This window comes from Strigops habroptila, chromosome 13, assembly GCF_004027225.2.
Source record: "Strigops habroptila isolate Jane chromosome 13, bStrHab1.2.pri, whole genome shotgun sequence".
Classification (NCBI taxonomy): domain Eukaryota; kingdom Metazoa; phylum Chordata; class Aves; order Psittaciformes; family Psittacidae; genus Strigops; species Strigops habroptila.
In genome coordinates this window covers 434,356-453,898 of record NC_044289.2, presented here as the reverse complement: position 1 = coordinate 453,898, position 19,543 = coordinate 434,356, and the positions used below count along the sequence as shown (strand labels likewise).

At 46.3% G+C, this 19,543-nt stretch overlaps 1 protein-coding gene across 1 annotated transcript; it reads right to left on the bottom strand.

Moving 5' to 3' along the window:
- Positions 1 to 5,861: 5,861 nt before the first annotated feature.
- ACTR5 (actin related protein 5) lies at positions 5,862 to 19,543 on the bottom strand. Its single transcript, XM_030503338.1, has 9 exons — positions 19,114 to 19,543; positions 17,529 to 17,758; positions 16,040 to 16,209; positions 14,999 to 15,216; positions 14,034 to 14,216; positions 11,383 to 11,505; positions 10,707 to 10,846; positions 9,676 to 9,808; positions 5,862 to 8,382 (listed from the first exon to the last, which is right to left on the bottom strand). The coding sequence occupies exons 1-9, from the start codon at positions 19,495 to 19,497 to the stop codon at positions 8,125 to 8,127; spliced, it is 1,839 nt and encodes a 612-aa protein (XP_030359198.1). The 5' UTR covers positions 19,498 to 19,543; the 3' UTR covers positions 5,862 to 8,124.

Sequence of the window (19,543 nt, the reverse complement as noted above, 5' to 3'; positions counted from 1 at the left end):
TATCTTTATGATCAGTAAGGAAGAAATTAAACATGATCACATTAATTATGGTTCCTCATATAAGATAAAACTGTAATCAAATGGCTTATATGCCTAAACAGTTGTGGCAGCAGTATGAAGAAATTAAGACATTAAAGGCCTGCACTGAAGTTCAAAAAGTTTAAATTATACATCTCAGAAGAAACTGATGCCACATTTAGGGAGCTACAACGCTTTTATCTTTGAAGCAGAAGCTGAAGGAAGAAAACACTTTCAAAATATACATAGTTTTGCTTTTATTTCAAGAAAGTCCTTAGGATGCTTATGGAAAAAAACCTCAGGGGGAGTTCAGGGGAAGCTGATTTTGGTTTGGGGTTGGTTTTGCCTAGATTTACGCTAGAGTACCTTCTTTAAAAAGGAAGGGGCAGCCTCGTTGAGCATCCTTTAACAGCCCACAAAGCCAAAATATGCCAAGGACATGAAATCCGAAAAGCAGGAGCAATAGGAATTGTCCCTTCTGGCAGGACTTGACTGCTGGGTTTCTACCAACCTGCTGGGGACTCCTGGGATCCTTGGCTCCATGAAATCAGGCTCAGGTCTGAGGACCCATTTCCTGAGCCAGAAAACCCTGGAGAATTCCTGTTTGCATTTCAGGAACACCCTTCCCCAGTTCAGGACCTGGAGCTGCCGAAACACCCTTCCAGAAGGGAGAAAAATAGGGAATTGTCAGTGCAGCTTCTTGGAACATGTGGGGGGTTCCTCCTGTGGGAAACACCAGAGCGCTGTTTCAGATTCCAAATCAGAGCACTGGGGTTTGGGGGGATATTTTTATTTTGTTGCTGTTTTCTCACTATCTGCTTCTCCCAGAACAGGGACATTCACATCTGAACCAGCTCCACATTCCGCACGGCTCAGTGTAGCTCAGTCCTGCTGCTGCGGGCCCATGCAGCGAGGTACTGGGGAGCACTTGAGAGTTAAAGTTCTCCTTGAAACCATGACCATCTACTTAAACCTTCCTCTAATGCCTAGAGTTTGAGATAAAACCCCTCTCAATGAGCCCTACTTCCCCAGTTGTAAGGGTATACTTTGATCCCTGATAGCCAATTGTTCATGACTGCTAGCTCCTGTGACTGAAACGATGTCTGCTTGTAAAAACTGCCATCCATTGCTCACCCTGTTTGCAATTAAAGCCTCATTTCCAATCCCTGTGAGGCACAACCAGCACTTATACGTATTTCAGATGCCAGCAGGGAAGATAGCAGGGTAGGCTGAAGGTGGTATCATACAATCACAGAATGGTTTGGGTTGGAAGGGACCTTAAAGCTCATCCAGTTCCAACCCCTGCCATGGACAGGGACACCTTCCACTAGGGCAGGTTCGTGGCCTCCTCTGGCCTTGCTCCAACAGCCCCACGTCCCTCTTGTGCTGTTGCCCCAGAGCTGGATCAGGACTGCAGGGGGGGTCTCCCCAGAGCGCAGCAGAGGGGCAGGATCCCCTCCCTGACCTGCTGCTCACGCTCTGGGGGTGCAGCCCAGGACACAGTGTAATATTATAAAGTGCATTTTGAGTTGCGTAAACATACTCAGGCAGTTATGGCTCCTGGGAACTGTCTTTGCTGCCTGGGGAATCCACTATGTCATGAAAAACAGTATTTACTGTGATTTTTAAAATGCATTCAAGAGAATGGGCTCAGGGATATTACACACAGAAACTATCCTCTCCATTTCTGCATTATTATTAAAGTTGTTTTCTTTCAATACCCAGAAGGATTTGGGCAGTGAGGTGCAGAAACAAAGCCTCCTGTGAACAGGATCTATTGCAAAAGGTATGGACATGTAAGTTTTACAGTACTTTGGGAAGTGAAGCCCTCAGAAGTTGGGAATCATTCCTTCCTCAATTCAGCCCTGACAAGGGGTTGGTGGAGCAGCCAGCAACCCCCCAGGACACCATGAGCAGGAGGCTTGAGCAAAGCTCCCCCAGATCATGTGTTGGGCATCTCCCAGCTCTTCCAGGCACGACCCTGCAGCCTCCTGGTTGTTCTCTTAGAAAAACAACAAATCCCTGTAAACGCCAGATTCTTCTTTGCATCTTCTCCACCTGCGGGGGGCGCAGCACCATCCGCTGCTCCAGCCTGGCCATAACTGCTGTGGACATGAGATGCTGCTGTGGAGGGGAGGAGGGCACAAGCCATCAGCCTGGCGACAGTCCATAATAGCATGTGACTGACTTGTCGTCCGCAGGCGATGGGAAGTCCCATCCCTGCATGCTGCCACCATGGCAGGGCACCAGCCCTTCTTCTTCCCGGGCTGGAGCACAGTGGTGTTCAGCCGGGCTCAACTCTTCCTGTTCCGAGCCAGAGAACACCCCCGGGGCTGTGTATCAAAGTCCTGCTGCGAACAATGTCAGCCAAAGCGCATAAACAAACCCTCAAGAGAGGTCGTGGCAGTTCTCACAACAAGAAGCTACCAGCAGTTAACAAAGGATAAAAGCAAAAAAACCGAGCCCCGGCCCCCAGTTCCTTCCATCGGCACCACCCTTGAGCAGGAGGGTGTCCATCACTGGCGAAATCAAAGCTTTCCTCTCCATTGTTTCCCCAGCAGCAAGAACAGCCCGTGGCCCTTTGCCACCATGGGGCTGGATGAAAGCAGCGTGGGGCTGTCACACAACAGACCCAGGGCTGCTGCTGCCTTTGCACCTGCCCTGGGGGCTGCAGTGAAGCCCCTCTCCAGAGCAGGAGGCAGGGCTGGGCTTACTGACCAGACACAAGTGTCCTATCCCAGCTCTTCTCCTGGATCACAGTTCGGGGCTATCACAGCCAACTAAGAACACGCACAACACAGAGCTCCGAAGGCATGGTCACAGTCCAGCACAGTGTTGCTACTGAAAAATCCACATCAATGTGGACTTCTGTAATTTGGCGCCTTAACTTGTCCTTTCAACACGAGTAAAAGTCCTGCGACAGTGATGGATCCCATGGAAAGAGAGGCTCCCGGAGCACCACATTCACATGCCTTCCTGGTTATGTGGTGTTAACTAGCTGGAATTATTTACAATCTTCTTCCTGTTTTACACACGTGATCACTACTGCTCCTATTCTTATACGTCTCCCTCAACATCTCCTGGAGGTCACTACCAGGATGAGGCCAGAAGAACCTTTGATCCAACCAGCTTTGTGCTTTATTAGGATCAACTAATGACTGAGCCTGAAGAAAACTATTTTGACTTAACAACCTTTATGTTGCCTTGTCTATGGAGAGTTTGTCCACACTGTAGTGACTGGTAAAATCTCAAGTGCCAACAGCCCAGGAGTTCCACTGGTGTCCCTACCTACATTTGCAAGGATGCAAGTCTCTTCTGCTTCATCCACACTCCCAGGAGCTTGTTCCAACATGGTCTCCATCAATGGCAATACTTACAACAGGACCAAAGCAGAATCAATGAACCATGGAATAGTTTGGGTTGGCAGGGACCTTAAAGCTCATCCAGTTCCAACCCCCCGCCACAGGCAGGGACACCTTCCACTAGAGCAGGTTGCTCCAAGCCCCTGTGTCCAACCTGGCCTTGAACACTGCCAGGGATGGGGCAGCCACAGCTTCTCTGGGCACCCTGTGCCAGATTGTTATTGCTATATATTTCAAGTATATATATGTATTTTATGTATATTGCTATATATTCCAAATTAGCTATTAAACGAGGACCTAAACACTTTGTTCACCATTACCCTCAAAAGCAAGGTTTGCCATATGGGGACTCTCTTTGAGGGACATTTGTACCCTAAATACGGCTTTTCATGAGAAATCCACTTAGTATTCCTCTAAAATTCCAGGAGGGTGAAATCCCCCACTCCTTCATCTCATTAAGGATGAAGGAATGCCAGGTATGTGGCAGGAATCTGGGGTGAGAGGAGGAGTGGGGTGTATTTTAACTAAGCTGTAGTGTGGTAAAAAAAAAAAAAAAAAGGACAATCTAAGGATGAGGATTTGAAATGTATTTCAAATGTACATTTGTACATTTGAAATGTATAGCTTCCTGAGAAGCCACACCAGCCACGGTAATGCACATGCTTAACCCACGGGAGACAAAACTGTTTAAAGATGCACAGGTTGCCCAGAGAAGTGGTAAATGCTCCATCTCTGGCAGTGTTCAAGGCCAGACTGGATGGAGTCTTGGGTGGCATGATTTAGTGCCCATGGCATGGGGCTTGGAACTAGATGATCTTAAGGTCCTTTCCAACCCTAACTATTCTAGGATTCTATGAAAGCACTTACACAGTAGCCTTACATGCCATCCCCATTGGCCACCACAGCAGCTATGAGGCTTTTGGGGCTGCAGGTTGCCATCACCCCTCCGAACTTCTCCCACCCAGAGGTCCACCACACGCCCTTGCCCTTCATCTAAGTAAGGAAGGCACCCAATGCACTGGGGTCTTCCATGTTTCTAAGTAGTTCAAACACAAGGAGCTCAGATGCTATTCAAAGGTCTCTCCTCTCCGGAATTCATTTGACAAAGGTTTGAATAAAGCCTTTTTTGCTCACGTGTTGTAAAGCTCATTTGTCCAGCCAGACCTGTGAGAGCAGTGCACCGAGCTTCCACCGGGGTGAGCTTCCCCTTGATGTAACAGCCTAACTATGGCTACTGGGAGGGCAGGGAACTGGATGCCTTCACAGAATCTCACTGGCAACATAAAAGATGCTGTCCCCATCAGCACAGCACATTTATTTCCAGAGAGATGAAGGGAGAAGATGCTTCATACTTCATCTCGGCCCTGAAATAAATAAAAAGCTAAAAAACTAGTCCTGCCTAAACCTGGGAATTTTAAGAGAGTGAAAGCTTCTGAGTCAGACCATAAATCCAGCTTGCTTCATATTCTGGCAGTGGTCAACAGCAACTGCTCCAGAAGAAAAGCACACCTGCATGGAGTGATTCTGACCCTCCTATACACTTCTTCCATATTCAGGCACCTTCCACTTGGCCCACTCTGCATTAAGCACAGATGGGTCTATTCTCCTTCATTTTACTTGACCTCCCCTCCTACCCCACAAACCCCTTTTCAGCCTTCCCACTATCCCTAATGTCCTCACAGTAACTACACACTCTGCTAGCTGCATTCTCGGATTAGCTCTGCTGTTACAGGTGCTGAGGCACAGAACTGAGGTCAGAGCAAACAGCCACGATCTGTCATGAGTGGACACAAAAACAGATGCAGGTCTCCTGACTCTGGGTGCAGCGCTCGCATCACAGACTCTGCTGCATTAAGAAAAAGAAACTGAGCCCACTGCTCAAAAAGAGGAAGGAAAGATCCCTAAGGAAGGAGCAAAAGGAGCCTGAAGAACTGGCAAACCATGTCAGGGGTTAAAACCAAGCAGCTTTGTTGAGGCTGATGTTTGGGGAGCAGCTTGCTATCTGCACAAAGCAGTGGGAGTGAGCAATGGGAATCAGCACAGCTGCTCTGTGCTTGACGCGTGGAACCAGAGTAGAGACCCCACCATATGACTTTAGGGATAATGTTAAATCTGTTACAGCATTCTCCCCTCCCCTGCTCATCCCACGCAAGCTTCAAAACTTCTGGTGTATGACTGCTAGAGGATCACTGCAGGCTGTCTCTGGAGGGATAATCCTAAATTTCAAGTGACAGCTCATGGACATCTTCTCTTTCTTCTGGAATGCTGCCTTACACAGCACATTAAGTATTTTGGAGATTAGTAACTGGAGCAAAGCGTTCTAATCTTGGTGTCCTAGTGGAGATTTAGCAAAGAACGGTTCATGTTTGAAGTTGCTGTGGCACAGGAAACAGAAGAAGCCTTGAAGACCAAAAGCAAGGCTTAAATGCAGCTCAAACGGAAATCTGGGACATTAAACACGTGATCCATGTTTAGTCTCCAGGGCTTCTCTCTGACGTGGTGTTTCCACTCGGAGCAGGTCTTAGGGACACTGAAAGGTGGAACCCAGTTTGAGCTCTCTTTTACAATAAATAGACCAAGCTCATCACAGCTGTTAAACTGAAACTTGTACTTTTGTATTCTTTGACCTGAATTAGGTGATAACTGAATTGTATAATAAGGTTACAAGTTGCTTTGAACTTAACATACTGAGGCTCAAACAGGAACCACTTGACCACCTCTGAACTGGCCACTGTACTTTGCAGCTTGCAGGACACCAGCCAGGATAAACACACCACAGGTTCTGGAGCTGCCTGCACAGCAGCTCACCCAACAGCAGTCCTACCATCACCTGGCTAAAATGGCTAAAATTAATCCTGCAACATTCACACTTCTCATGGTGCTAATCCAAGGAACTGAATGCCCACCAGCTCCTTCAGAACAGCCTGTGACTGATGACATTGTCCAAGTTCATTAGTTACTCCAGCTATTGTGGTGATAAAGTAACAAATTAACAGCTAATACTTAGGAGATTATAAAATTATGCTTCCTTGAAGCTGTTTAAGCAGCTGATCCGGCATCTCTGTACAGAACTATACAGCTCTGCTTTGAGTTAATGCAAGTGAAGTGGTTGGCACAATTTGGCTAAACATTTAAAAGTAATATAACCATCTGCTACAGATGCCCTTTTAGGCCTTCATTTTGGAAAAGATTTACGCACAACACCCTCTGATCTATTCAGTAACCAACACCAAGAATCCAGGTTTCTGTATCCTAAGTAGCCACTTGTAGCAATAGTTAAAGATGTGTCAGAAAGGGGTCAAACAGCAACGGGATATCACATACTCCAGGCCACTGATACGAGCTGGTATTAGAAAAGACATGCTGGTGTTTCAGCACAACATGTTTTTCCACATTCTTTACTACCCATAGAATTGCCTTAACAGTCCTGAAGGTTAGTATGCCTCCATGCAGGCTCATTAGTCCAAGTTTAAGGTTACCTGAAGGTAGCAAGCTGCCTTCTCCTCCTCTGCCCCTGTTCAGCAGCCTGTTACGACCAGAGCAGACATCCACCAAGACCTCTATCCCATCTCAGAGACAACTTATGTTGATGCTCTGCAGCCCTTGGGGACAGTAAGCCACCACCTCTTCACCTTTTTTATACAGTTATGGTCTGGATATTTTCCCCATGGTCTTACCTTTCCCAGCCTAACAGTTTACAGCTTTTGCCAGAGTGATAGAGTCTGCTCAGATTTCAGCTCACCATTTGGCACTGATTATTATTTTGGGAAAGCAAGCAAGTTGTTCAGTGCAACAAATGAATCGTCAGGCAAATTTAAGCTAGAGTATGTTGTGCAGCAGGACAGAGGCCTGGCCGTAAACCTGCAAGGTACAACCTATCAAACACATCCTTATTGCTGTGGTCTTTAAAGAGGTTAAATCACCGAAACACATAAGTTAGTGGTAAAGCAAAGGCAAATTTTGATCTAACAGTCCCATCAGTCAAGAACCGTCTTGCTTAGCCACCACCCCTGTAAAACCACTTAATGACTGACTGCACTTGGCCTGCACCTTATGGAGCATCCTGTCATTACGGCTGGACAGTGCTTCATGTGACCAGAGCTCTACAGTTTCAACCAAGGTATCAATATAACTGACTTAATTTAAGTCAAAAGTATCTGAAATCTCACTGCTGATTCGGTGGTGGTTTAGCAGAAAGCGTGTAGCAGGCAGGAAATCGAAGCAGACAGGAGTGCAGGCGGCCTCAGAGGGGAAGGCACAGCTCAGCCCTGCCAGCCTCCAGCAGCACAATGTGTCCTGACAAACACCCACTGGGACGGGTGCGGGGGGTGCCTGCTGGGCTGACCGCTTGAGACGAGTGCAGCTTCTGGATCATGCAATGAAAGCAGTATAAAACCAGAACATTTTAATTGAATAAAAAAAGCTGTAAAATAGACTCTTAAAAAACCCCTTGAGTCTTGCTGTGAAAGTTCCTCAGATGGTGTTTTTCTCTGGAATGCACTTCTGTGGTGTTCCTCCTTGCTGGTGCGTACTCACATGCTCTGTGCTGAGCATTCCAAGTGCCAGGACCATGCAGCTGACGTCCCAGTGTGGCTTGTCCTCCTTGTCCAAGGGACCGGATGGGATGCCTGGGGCTCTCTGAGCAGCTGAGGCCTGTGCTCCACGCCAGCTCATGCTGCACACCAGTAACTCCTCTTCCCTGTGCTGTTATCTCCATCCAAGGGTCCGTGACCAAGGCATGGTGCTAGGCCTGCTCACAGGGATTGCCTGTGCTGGATGTCAGCACTCTGCTAGGTGCTAATGCCTCTGTTGTCCGTGGGGCCTGCTTTGGAAGGCGAATGGGCACATAGACATTTGAAGCACAGTGTTCCTTGAGGTATTCTCCCCCTTTTTCTTCATAGTCTTTTCTGGTTATCCAGCCTTCATCGCGGGTCATATATTCCACTGCCCAATCCCTAGCCCCATACCAGGCATCTAAAACAGGACTGGAAGCAAGGTAAACCTGGATGGAAGGAAAAAAGAACAACAATGATGTCAATTCAACACAGGAGAGAAAAGCTCTTTTCTCTCCTACGCCTGAGTATAGTGGTATATGCCAGAAACCACTGAATTTCAGAAGTCTGAGCTGATTATTCAGTAAGAGTAGTATTAGGAATGGGTCTGAAGTGTATTTTGACCTTGGGATCAATTCTCTATGAGGCTGTTTTTTTCCTACAGGTTGAGAAAGCAAATGGGTGTATCACATTCCCAACCCACACCTCTCTGGCAGTGTTCAAGGCCAGGTTGGACAGAGCCTTGGGCAACACGGTCTAGGGTGAGGCATCCCTGCCCACGGCAGGAGGGTTGGATCTGGATCATCTTAAGGTCCCTTCCAACCCAAAGCAGTCTGCAATTCTATGATTCTAAGGTAAAGATTAAGGAAAGACATAGGTGCTCTTTCTGAGACATGAGCAAGCAGGGTAGATGTCTTGGAAAAGGAAAACCTGCTTCACACGCACACAGAAGTATGTTAAGCTGGAAATGTGCAGATTGGGACAGTTACTATCTGGAACAAGTGACCTTTGTAAGGGGCAGGATCACCTCCTTCAACCTGCTGGTCACGTTCCTTTTGATGCAGCCCAACACACGGGTGGTTTCTGGGCTCAAGCACACACTGAAGTGGCTCACATTCAGTTTCTCATCAGCCAACACCCCCAAGTTCTTCTCCGCCCAACCTGTAGCTGTGCCTGGGATTGCCCCAACCCAAGTGTAAGACCTTGTACTTCACATTGTTGAACTTCATGAGGCTGGCATTGGCCACCTCTCAAGTGTGTCGAGGTCCCTCTGGATCCCATCCCTTCCCTCCAGCGAATCAACCGAACCACATAATTTAGCGTCTCTGACAAACCTGCTGAGGGCGCACTCAATCCCACTGTCCACGTCGCCAACAAAGATGTTTAACAAGATCGGTCCCAACACTGACCCCTGAGGGACACCACACTCATCCTAAGTCTCCAATTGGACATTGAGCCATTGACCACAACTATCTGCCTCAGATGGAGTTTACCTCCTGCTTTGGGCTGCATTCCCAAGCAACCTGACTCCGAGAAGCCATAGGCCCCACGTGCCAGGGGGCTGCTACTGGCCTCACACCGGCTGCCTTCTCAGGTCAAAAAAGCCGTTTGCGGTGTCTCATCATAAAACACTCTCCATTCCCATGCTCTAAGTCCACCTGCTCTGTACCCCTCCCAACCCAAATTACTTTTGAGCACACATGAACCAGCTGTTCATGCAATCATCGTGTCAATACACATACCTGAAAAGATGACTGGAATGGTCTCATTTCAAGGAGTTCCTTCTGGACTCTGGCTTTCAGTCCAGGGTACATTGTATTTCCACCAGTGAGAAAAACATTCTGGACAAGAATAGCTTGTTGTTCCTTTGGATACCTACAAGGAACAAGAAACAGTGTCAGTCCTCCTCAAGGACATCTCTCCTGTGAACCGAACAGCTATGGGGAATACCAATACCTTGTCCTCAGGATTCACTTTCAGAAAATACCTTCACTTCCCTAGCATGGAAACCTGTGTTCATTTGTTTTGTGAAAATTCTGGGGTGGCAGGAGAAAATCCTTAAAGCACTCTGTGCACTGTGCCCCGTAAATCAATAACTCAGTACAGCTGTAATTCTCACAGTTCAGAAAATGCAACCTCTATGTTCACACAGTTCAGGAGGGACATTTTGCCAGTGCTAAGTTGTCTGGAAATAGTTGTCCAGCAAGCATGCTTATATCATAACTTAAAAATGACCCCCCTGATTTTGGTCTCAGAAACACAGAGACTGCCAGCTCACTGTTTCATGGGTTGGATAATTACCAGGGGTTGTTGTCTCCCTCTGTAACAAATTTGGACCAGGGGTTTCCAAAGTGGGGTGTGGACAATCCACTGGGGTGCAGGAAAATGATTTTTTTGGTACCACTAATAAATAAACAAAAACAGTGTTTATTTCACTTTTATCTCATCCTTCTTTACTTTCTGGTTTTGTGTACGTTTGTAGATGTACCTACAGTACATCTTCAGTAGTACTTGTAATTTATATATATACATATAGTGGAGGTGCACACTCAGAAAGTTTTTACTGATGGGTAATCGATCAAAAAAGTTTGGAGCCCACTGACTTAAGACAAGGAACGGAAAGACACGTCTAACCTGCACTGCTGAACCCCACCAGAAGAACTATTCAAACATATTTTCTCAAATTATTGCTAAGTAACCAGAATTCCAAAAGCTGGTATCAAAACAAGACTAGCTTGTTTGAAGTGAGTGCCAAGCAGCTTCGTAAACTCACCTCTCAAGGACATACTGCATGGTTTCTGCTATACCAGCCTGGTCTTCTCCTATCAGGGAAGGCTGGAAAACAATCTCTGGAGCCCTGATTCTTTCAGTGCCAAGGAAAAGCTGGTGGTACTCTGCCAGGTTAAACACGGGCTTTGAAAAGATGAGATTGAAAAGCAGGATGAACTTATGTTGAAGAATAGTAATATTCTAGAATGAGCAATGTTTTCAAACAATGTGTACAAAAAACAGATTACAATGCTCTCGCAGCAAAGTGCCATGCTGTAAAAGGTTCCAAAAAGCCAAGGAAGCTGGACTTTTCCTATACTTTCTGTTTGGTGCCACTCAATACCCAAGGCTCAATATCACAAGTTGAAAGCTGTGTCCACGGGGATGCAACATTAGGCTATGAACCACACACAAAAACACTGTGGACTTTTTTTCCCTAATAACATGGCATTGCTAAACAGGCACTGCCTGCAGCATGAACCAAATGGGTATAACCGTGTTCTAAACCATCAGCTAAGACTGCAAGGACTTCTCCTCCTTCAATGTCCTGTTAAGATAAGCTTAAGCATCTCTGCCAAGAGCAGTCAAACCATGACTGCATTTGGAGAAATGTTAGCAGACCAACTGTGCAACCAGGAGGCAGCAACCTCTAGCATGAGGTGTAGATACAGAAATCAAACCTGCACTGCAGCAACAGGCTTCTCAACTTCAGGCTGTTCCTCAGCAAATAAAGGTTCAAACTCATTAATACTTTCCACATCCTCCAGTGACTGCTCACTGCCTAATGGATCCAAATCGGGAGTCTGGAAACAGAAGAAGATATATTAGGGGAGGTTAGCTCAGGTGTGCTGAGCACAAACAACTTCGATTCTAGTAACACATTTGGGAAATTCTACGCTGATTTCCTCAAATTTCAATTTTTTAACACGTCTGAAACCAAATATGCTGTTCTCTAGCACTGAAGACAAAAATCAAAATGGTGAACACCCCAGAAAGCAGATGTTAAGACAGACATTCACTCACAGCATAAAAAAATAACACTTTCAACAAATTTATCGTGATGCTAGCTGGCAAATGAAAGGCCTCAGTCAACAGGCTGACTGCCAGGATCCTGGCCAGCCATGTCCCACACATAATAACATACTGAAAGTTATTAAAATAGCTTTTAAAATTAGTTAAAACTTGGTGCACTCACAGCACCTCTAACTGTTCTATAATTACCATTAAATTCCCTGCCTAGCTTGTATAGGACTGGAAAACAAATATTTGCTAGCTCAAAGCTGCCACACAATGTTTGACAGTTTCAACTGCCTGGCATTTGAATATATCAAAAGCCCTTATATTTTACACAGAGATGAAAGTGCTCCAAAAGCTCTATCCTAAAGCATCACTCAAAATCCTAGAGTACTTTATGGTTGTGAAGTAAAAGCAGGGGATTAATTATTTTTGCCGTACACTGTTACCTTTGGTATTTTGTTGCTAAAGATTTGGTTTTGTTATTTTAAACTTGAAAGGTTTGCTGCAATGTCTAGCAAGCAATACCAGGGTGAGATAAAGCTAGATTATTTAAGCATTCTTAAGTATCTAGCTTACAACCACTTAAACCCCAAGCAATTACTCAAACTGAAGTGTAAGCAGTGTTCCTCCTTACAGCAAACAAACCTTAAGTCACCTGAACTTATCTCCAATGCTTATGCTTTGTTAAATCTCTTTCTTTCTATGTCTTTAAAAAAAAACCCGAACAAACAAACAGCAACAGAAAGAAGCATAAAACTCAGCTAAAGACTTGACACAGACCCCAGGACAACATAATTAGCTTTCAGACTCCTTTGCACAGCCAGAGGGATGGCCCATCTTCACAAACGGATTCAGTGATAACCATAGGTGCTCTCACAAAGCACAGATCAAACAAAAAGGCTTTCCACTTCATTCCAAGGCCTAACACTACACCTAGTAAAGAGGAGGAGCATGTGATATGTTGGAACATGGACATGTTGGAACTTAGGCACAGCCACTGAGCAAAATTAGAAGAAGCTGACAGTCTTTCAGTTATCTTTTTCTAGAACAATTTCTTTTGGCGGAGGGCAAAAAGATTCTTTACCACAATGGTAAGCTCATCATCTACCTCAATTTCACTCAAAAGCAGTCATTCTGATTCTTACACAAGCTTTACTGATAAGGATAGGCAAAATGTTACACCCAGAAGGTATCAGCTCACCAGCTAGTTTTGGCTACATCTCAAGCTCCATATAAGACACATGAACTCCTGCACCTGGCACCACTCTCCTCTGTGCTTCAGTTTTCTGTTTTTCTCTCTATCTGTTCCTAAGGAAAGGCTGATTTAACTAAGAAAGTTCTCTTATGTGACTTGAAAGGCAATTATAAGTGAAGTCACGAACAGCCTTAGACAATCTCTTAGAAGCAGCTATACGCTGGGTCTGTATTAGTCTGACAAAGCAGACAATTAAGCTCCTCATCTTCAAGACAACCCCAACAATTAAGTGCAGCAATCCATCTTTCATTGTTAAGTAAACAAAATAGAATATGCTGCTTAACTGCACCAAACAAAGATAGCCAGAATGAAGGCAAAGGGTGGCTGTTCACTATGAAGTTCTCTGCACCTGAAAGGGAAGAACAGAAAGGAAAACTAATACTTTTTTTAACAAAAAGCTTCATATGTTCTCCTGTATCTTTAATAGACCGCTACTCACAATTAAGGCTGTTGTCTTAGGATTATAAGCATTTGAGGTTTAAGTACTTAAAATTCAATGTCATTTAAGCGTTAGACACTGGGGGGAGGGGGAAATCTTTAATATACCAGGTCCACTTATTTCACCAAAATTAATGCAAAAGCAGAGTTAGAGGTTGGTTTAAAGTATGAACAAAATCATTATGTTAGCTGCTGCATTTACAACCTCCAAGCAAGTCAACCTTAAGTAACCAGAACTATTCTCTTGTCTCCTCCAACTTCTTAAAGATGTGCAAGAAATTTTTAAGGCAACTTACTGATTTCATATAGCTATACTTCAACTACTGCCAGGAAGCCTAGAGATTTTGCTTAGAACTCTATGGAATCAAACTCTAAAGGTATGTACCAGAGCACAGTGCAGACCTGCACAAGGGTTACTGATCTTAGGCCTACTCAACTGTCATTTTCTGTAGCTGCATAGGAAAGCTGGACAAGAGAGAAGCAGTTGCCAAATTAACAATGAGTTGCAGTGTGTTAAAGGAAAAGCTTAGTTCATCAGTAAAATCTGAAAGGGCACATTTTCAAGTGTAGAAACTTAATTCTCTCAGAGATAAGAGGATTAACTTGGTGAAAACACTATACCTCTGGCTTGCTGTCCACAACATCTACTTCAATATTGACTTCTGCCTGTAGGATTTTCTGCTTGGTTTGTTCAACAGACAGACTCAATTTGTTGATGTAAGACTGAAGTTCTTCCGCAGAGTCCATGTTCAGCTCCACCAAAGCTTTGTGGAATTGATCCATTTGACCATCTTCTAAAAGTTCCTACAGACAGAGTTAGCTGTGATGACAGGGCAATCAACTGTCTGTCAACTGTGCATGTACTTTGCCTCCATCACCAGGTATTATGGTGTGCATGCTTTGGCAGCATTCAAAATACTTCACAAAAGCAGCACTGTTCAGAACCTGACAGCACCCTCTGCATCAGTAATCTCTCCCTTTTATCCTGCAAGTAAGCTTAAAAAGCTCCTATAAGAAAACACACAGAATAGTTGTAGCTTCTTTAGAAGGGGAGATTGAGATGAGATTTTAGGTAGAAGGTCTTCCCTGTGAGGGTGCTGAGGCGCTGGCACAGGGTGCCCAGAGAAGCTGTGGCGGCCCCATCCCTGGCAGTGTTCAAGGCCAGGTTGGACACAGGGGCTTGGAGCAACCTGCTCTAGTGGAAGGTGTCCCTGCCTGTGGCAGGGGTTTGGAACTGGATGAGCTTTAATGTCTCTTCCAACCCAAACAGTTCTATGCAGTCCCTGAGCAGAAAACACTTAATGAAAATTTTAAAATCATTAAAGGAATAAATTAACTGTAACTAGCAAAATAACAAAATTAGCTACAGCATACCATGGAGACATTCAGGGCCAGGCTAGATGTGGTTCTAAGCAGCCTGATCTAGTTGAAGATGTCCCTGCTCATTGCAAGGGGGTTGGACTAGATGACCTTTGAAGGTGCCTTCCAATCCAAACTATTCTATGATTCTATGATGTTCTGATAAGGCTCTGAAGGCAGCCTGACCTCCTCCCAGAAGGCCACATGGAAAACTCTGCCTTGATTACCTGTACATAGAGTAACCTGTCCAGCCTCTCTTGGTCAAGTTGTAGCTTCTCTTCTCGACGACGTGCATTGAGTTCTTGAAGTCTACGTAATTGCTGCTGCCGCCTCTCCTGCTTTTCCTCCGATGTCAGAGTGCTCCCCAGCAGTTTGTTAGAGAAAGGCAGCTGCATCTTGTGCATGTTGTTCTCATAGTACTCTGGGGACTGCCACTTCTGTAGCTCTGAATGTTTTGAAAGCAAAATAACTGGTTTAGCCAGGCTGAAAACAACGATTTGTATGTTGTATGCACTCCATGCCAAGCTCAGACTTAGAAGAAAGAAGGCAATGGTCCAGCCTAGGATTTTGCCACCTCTGGGCAGCTGCTCCAGTGTTTAGCTTCCCCTCCAGAGCACTACCTCCCAGTCACATATTCGGTGCCCATGGTTCTTAGTGCTCTGATCTCCTGCATACCTGAGAGGGAAGTGCACACCAGCATCTCCTCTTCCCAAGGTAAGGGCAAGTTCTCATACATGTCTAAGGATTACTGCAGGCTCTTCCATAAGTGACAAATTTATGAAAACACTTTTCTTCAGTCATTAGTTAAGATTACATTTACCATGGAAATTTTTAAAACTTCTTTTATTCACAAAATGTCATGAGAACTGTCCTCTGCAATTTTGGAAACCTTAAAGCCGATAAGAAACACAGCCAGATGCTTGAATCATCCTAGGAAATTTAATGTTCTGTTGGAAGTATAAAATAACTAACAAAATAATTTTAAATTCTTTTTCTCTGAAATAATCACAAATTTTATTCACAGAGAAATTTGAACTCATACAGACTTTTTTTTGTAATTCAGTTTTGTTTCTACCTTAATGTTAAATTTGAAACTGTTGTTGAAACTGTAATCTACCACAAGGCAGATTACCAGAAAGCTATAAAGAAAGCAAAACAGTAGTAGAGTATTTCTGCCAGAATCCTAGCCAACTTGAGAACAAGGGACATAGAAGAGAAAACTAAGCTTGGGTGAGCACTATCTAGTGGCAATTTACAGCTGGTTTTACCTTCTATATAGTCCTCTGCAACATAGCTATGCTCGTGCAGTATTTCCTCCATGCGACTGAGAGTGATGGCAGCAAAATGCCCTGGGTATTTCAGCTGAAGGAGTCGTTGGAGATACACAGCTGCTTGACACCCTCCAAGATTAATACGTTTGCAGTTTTTAGCATCCAGTCTGAAAATGCAAAGATATACAATAGAGTGTGCAGAGATCCAAAGTTCAGCATAAAACAGGCCTCCTACCTCCCCCAGCGTTATTTAATTTCTGATATGGTCAAGTAGATATGAATATTCCCAAATATTTCAAGATTCCGCTACCAGAGAATCTAACACACCTGCTTTTCTCAAACAACAGCTATAACCATGGCTTTGTTTATTGCAAATACTTTCTGAAAGGCTCTGCTCTGCTTTAAATAATAATAAAAAAAAGCATTAAATAATTTTGGCTACAGCAAAGAAACATTCATTTTTAAGAAGGCAAGTGATGACTAGTAGAGCTGAAAGTATTTCCTTTAACCTCTGACTATTTCATGACCATGACATGGCTTCAGCGTGCACTTGAGGCCAGAACCCCCCTGTGTGCTGGGCTGATCCCTAGAGCCTGAGCAGCAGGTCGAGGGAGGGGATTCTTCCCCTCTGCTGCGCTCTGGGGAGACTGTCCCTGCAGTCCTGATCCAGCTCTGGGGCAACAGCACAAGAGGGACGTGGAGCTGCTGGAGTGAGGCCAGAGGAGGCCACGGAGCTGCTGCGAGGGCTGGAGCAGCTCTGCTCTGGAGCCAGGCTGAGAGAGCTGGGCTGGGGCAGCCTGGAGAAGAGAAGGCTCCTGAAGGGGAGGCCTTAGAGCAGTTCCAGTGACTAAAGGGGCTCCAGGAAACCTGGAGAGGAGCTTTGGTCAAGGGCCTGTAGGGACAGGACAAGGGGAAGGGCTTTAACCTGCCAGAGGGGAGATTGAGATGAGCTCTTAGGCAGAAGCTCTTCCCTGTGAGGGTGCTGAGGCGCTGGCACAGGGTGCCCAGAGAAGCTGTGGCTGCCCCATCCTTGGCAGTGTTCAAGGCCAGGTTGGACACAGGGGCTTGGAGCAAGCTGCTCTAGTGGAAGGTGTCCCTGCCCGTGGCAGGGGGTTGGAACTGGCTGAGCTTTAAGGTCCCTTCCAACCCAAACCATTCTAGGATTCTATGATATGTTTTCAAATGCCTGATCTTACTTGGAGTAGATATTCCCTTCTACTTTTGGAAGTACAGATCTACACATGAATAATAACTAAACATAAAACGTGTACAGGGCCAGCGCTGCTTTTTCAATTCAAAATTCAAGAGAACTTAGCAAAATCCACAGACCTAGTTTTAACTCAGTATAAATTAAGACCTGATAAGAACTTATACCGCAGGAGCTGGAATACCTAATGTTAGAGGAAAGGGTATTTGCATCACTTGAAGAGTCGATAGCTGACAAAGAAAGGTTGCACTGTACTCGAGATACCAAGAACTCACTCACCTGCCTTCCAAGACTGGCAAAATGTGCGTACACTGATAACCTGAAGATATCACCAAACCACTGCAGGGCCAGCTCTGCCTTCTGTTGTGGTAAAAACTGTACAAGCTATCTATGCCATAGGACACTTTTGGCACTTGGTAACATTCGAAGAGGAGCTCTGAAATCATTTGTCTTGAATAGAGAGGATTGCATACTGCTTCTGTCAGAACGATTGGATGATCCACACAACCCTGTAAGAGACAAGAGAAAAATAATAAAGGTATGAAGGGAAAATCATAGAATAGTTACAACTGGAAAGGACCTTAAGATCACCTACTTCCAACCCCCTGCCATGGGCAGGGATGCTTCACACTAGACCATGTCACCCAAGGCTCCATCCAACCTGCCCTTAAACACTGTCAGGGATGGAGCATTTAGCACTTCTTTGGGCAACCTGTGCCAGCGCCTCAGCACCCTTACAGTAAAGAATTTCTTCCTTACATCTAACTTGAACTTCCCCTGTTTCAGTTTGAACCCATCACCCCTTGTCCTATCACTACAGCCCCTGACGAAGAGTCCCTCTCCAGCATCCTTGTAGCCCCCTTCAGACACTGGAAGCTGCTCTGAGGTCTCCACGCAGCTTCTCTTCTCCAGGCTGAACAGCCCCAATGTTCTCAGCCTGTCTTCATACAGGAGGTGCTTCAACCCCTGATCAGCCTCATGGCCTCCTCTGGACTTGCTCCAACAGCTCCATGTTCTTCTTATGTTGGGAACACCAGAATTGCACACAGGGCTCTAAGTGGGGTCTCATGAGAGCAGAGCAGAGGAGCAGGATCATCTTCTTTGATATCCAGGGATACTTATCCTTGCTTCTTCTTTAAACACCAGGAAGGATTCCTCCAAACCGCAACGAGAAAGTGTTTTATGTGCAGGCTACAAATCATGTAAGTTAAATTATATCTAGTGCTTAAGGGGGAAAAAGAGAAGTCTTGTCTACATCAAGGCTTCCAATGTTCATTCAACTAAAGAATAAATTCTTAAGGGTGGAGAAGAATGGGTTTTTAAAAGCATATACAAATCATTAAAGATTTAAATCTATGCATTGAGGAGGTGAAGTGCACGTGAAAACCAGAGGAACGCAGCTGAGCACCAGGTAAAGCTTTCGAACAGGCCTGGTCACACAGGCAAAAGTCTTCATAATCAGAGGAGCAACTCTCTGCCCAGTTGGGGATACGAAACAAGTCGTCAAAACCAGCAATCTTTAATGTCCCGCACAAAAACCAGCCGTGGACACTGGCTCTTGGTTACAGTCTGACGAGATGCTGCAGTCCAGACCTCTCGCCCCGCAGGTGTATCGTCCCGCTTTCCTTCTATCACAAAGCTATGAAGACGTTCAGAGAACAGCGGGGTTCAAACGGCACCGCCGGGGAGCGCCGGGCAGCGTCACCGCAGCAGCTGCCCAGGGCCGCGCACCTGCGAGGAGACACCGCAGCGCCCCAGGATACCGCAGGGCGCTGCCGGGACCCGCATTCCCACCGCGCCCCCGCCCCGCCCGGCCGGGCCTGGTTCCACACGCGGCTCCAGGGCCTCCGCCGCCCGGCGCTACCTGCGAGCTGACGCCGAGGCGCTGGAAGACGTGGTCGAGGAGCAGCTCCTGCAGCTCCAGCTGCACGGGCACGTTGCGGTCGAAGGGCGAGCGGAGCAGCCAGCGCAGGGGCTCGGGGCTCCCCAGGTCGTTGCCCACCTGCGTCTCGGCGCCGGCCCCGCCGCGGGCCCCGCGGTTGCGCGCTGCCAGCGAGCGGAACCGCAGCAGCGGCTCGGCGGGGACGGCGGGGTCGGCGCAGGCCCAGCCTGCCCGCGTCTGGAAGGAGCCGTTGTCGATCACCAGCGGCACCGGCTGTGGCGTCCGCACAGCCGGGCCCGGCTCCAGCACCGGGTCCGGGGCCCAGCGCACGTCGCGGAAGGCGAAAACCCGCGAGGGTGCCGCCATGGTGCGGCTCCGGCTCCCTCCGGCCGGGAACGCGGACGCCGGTACT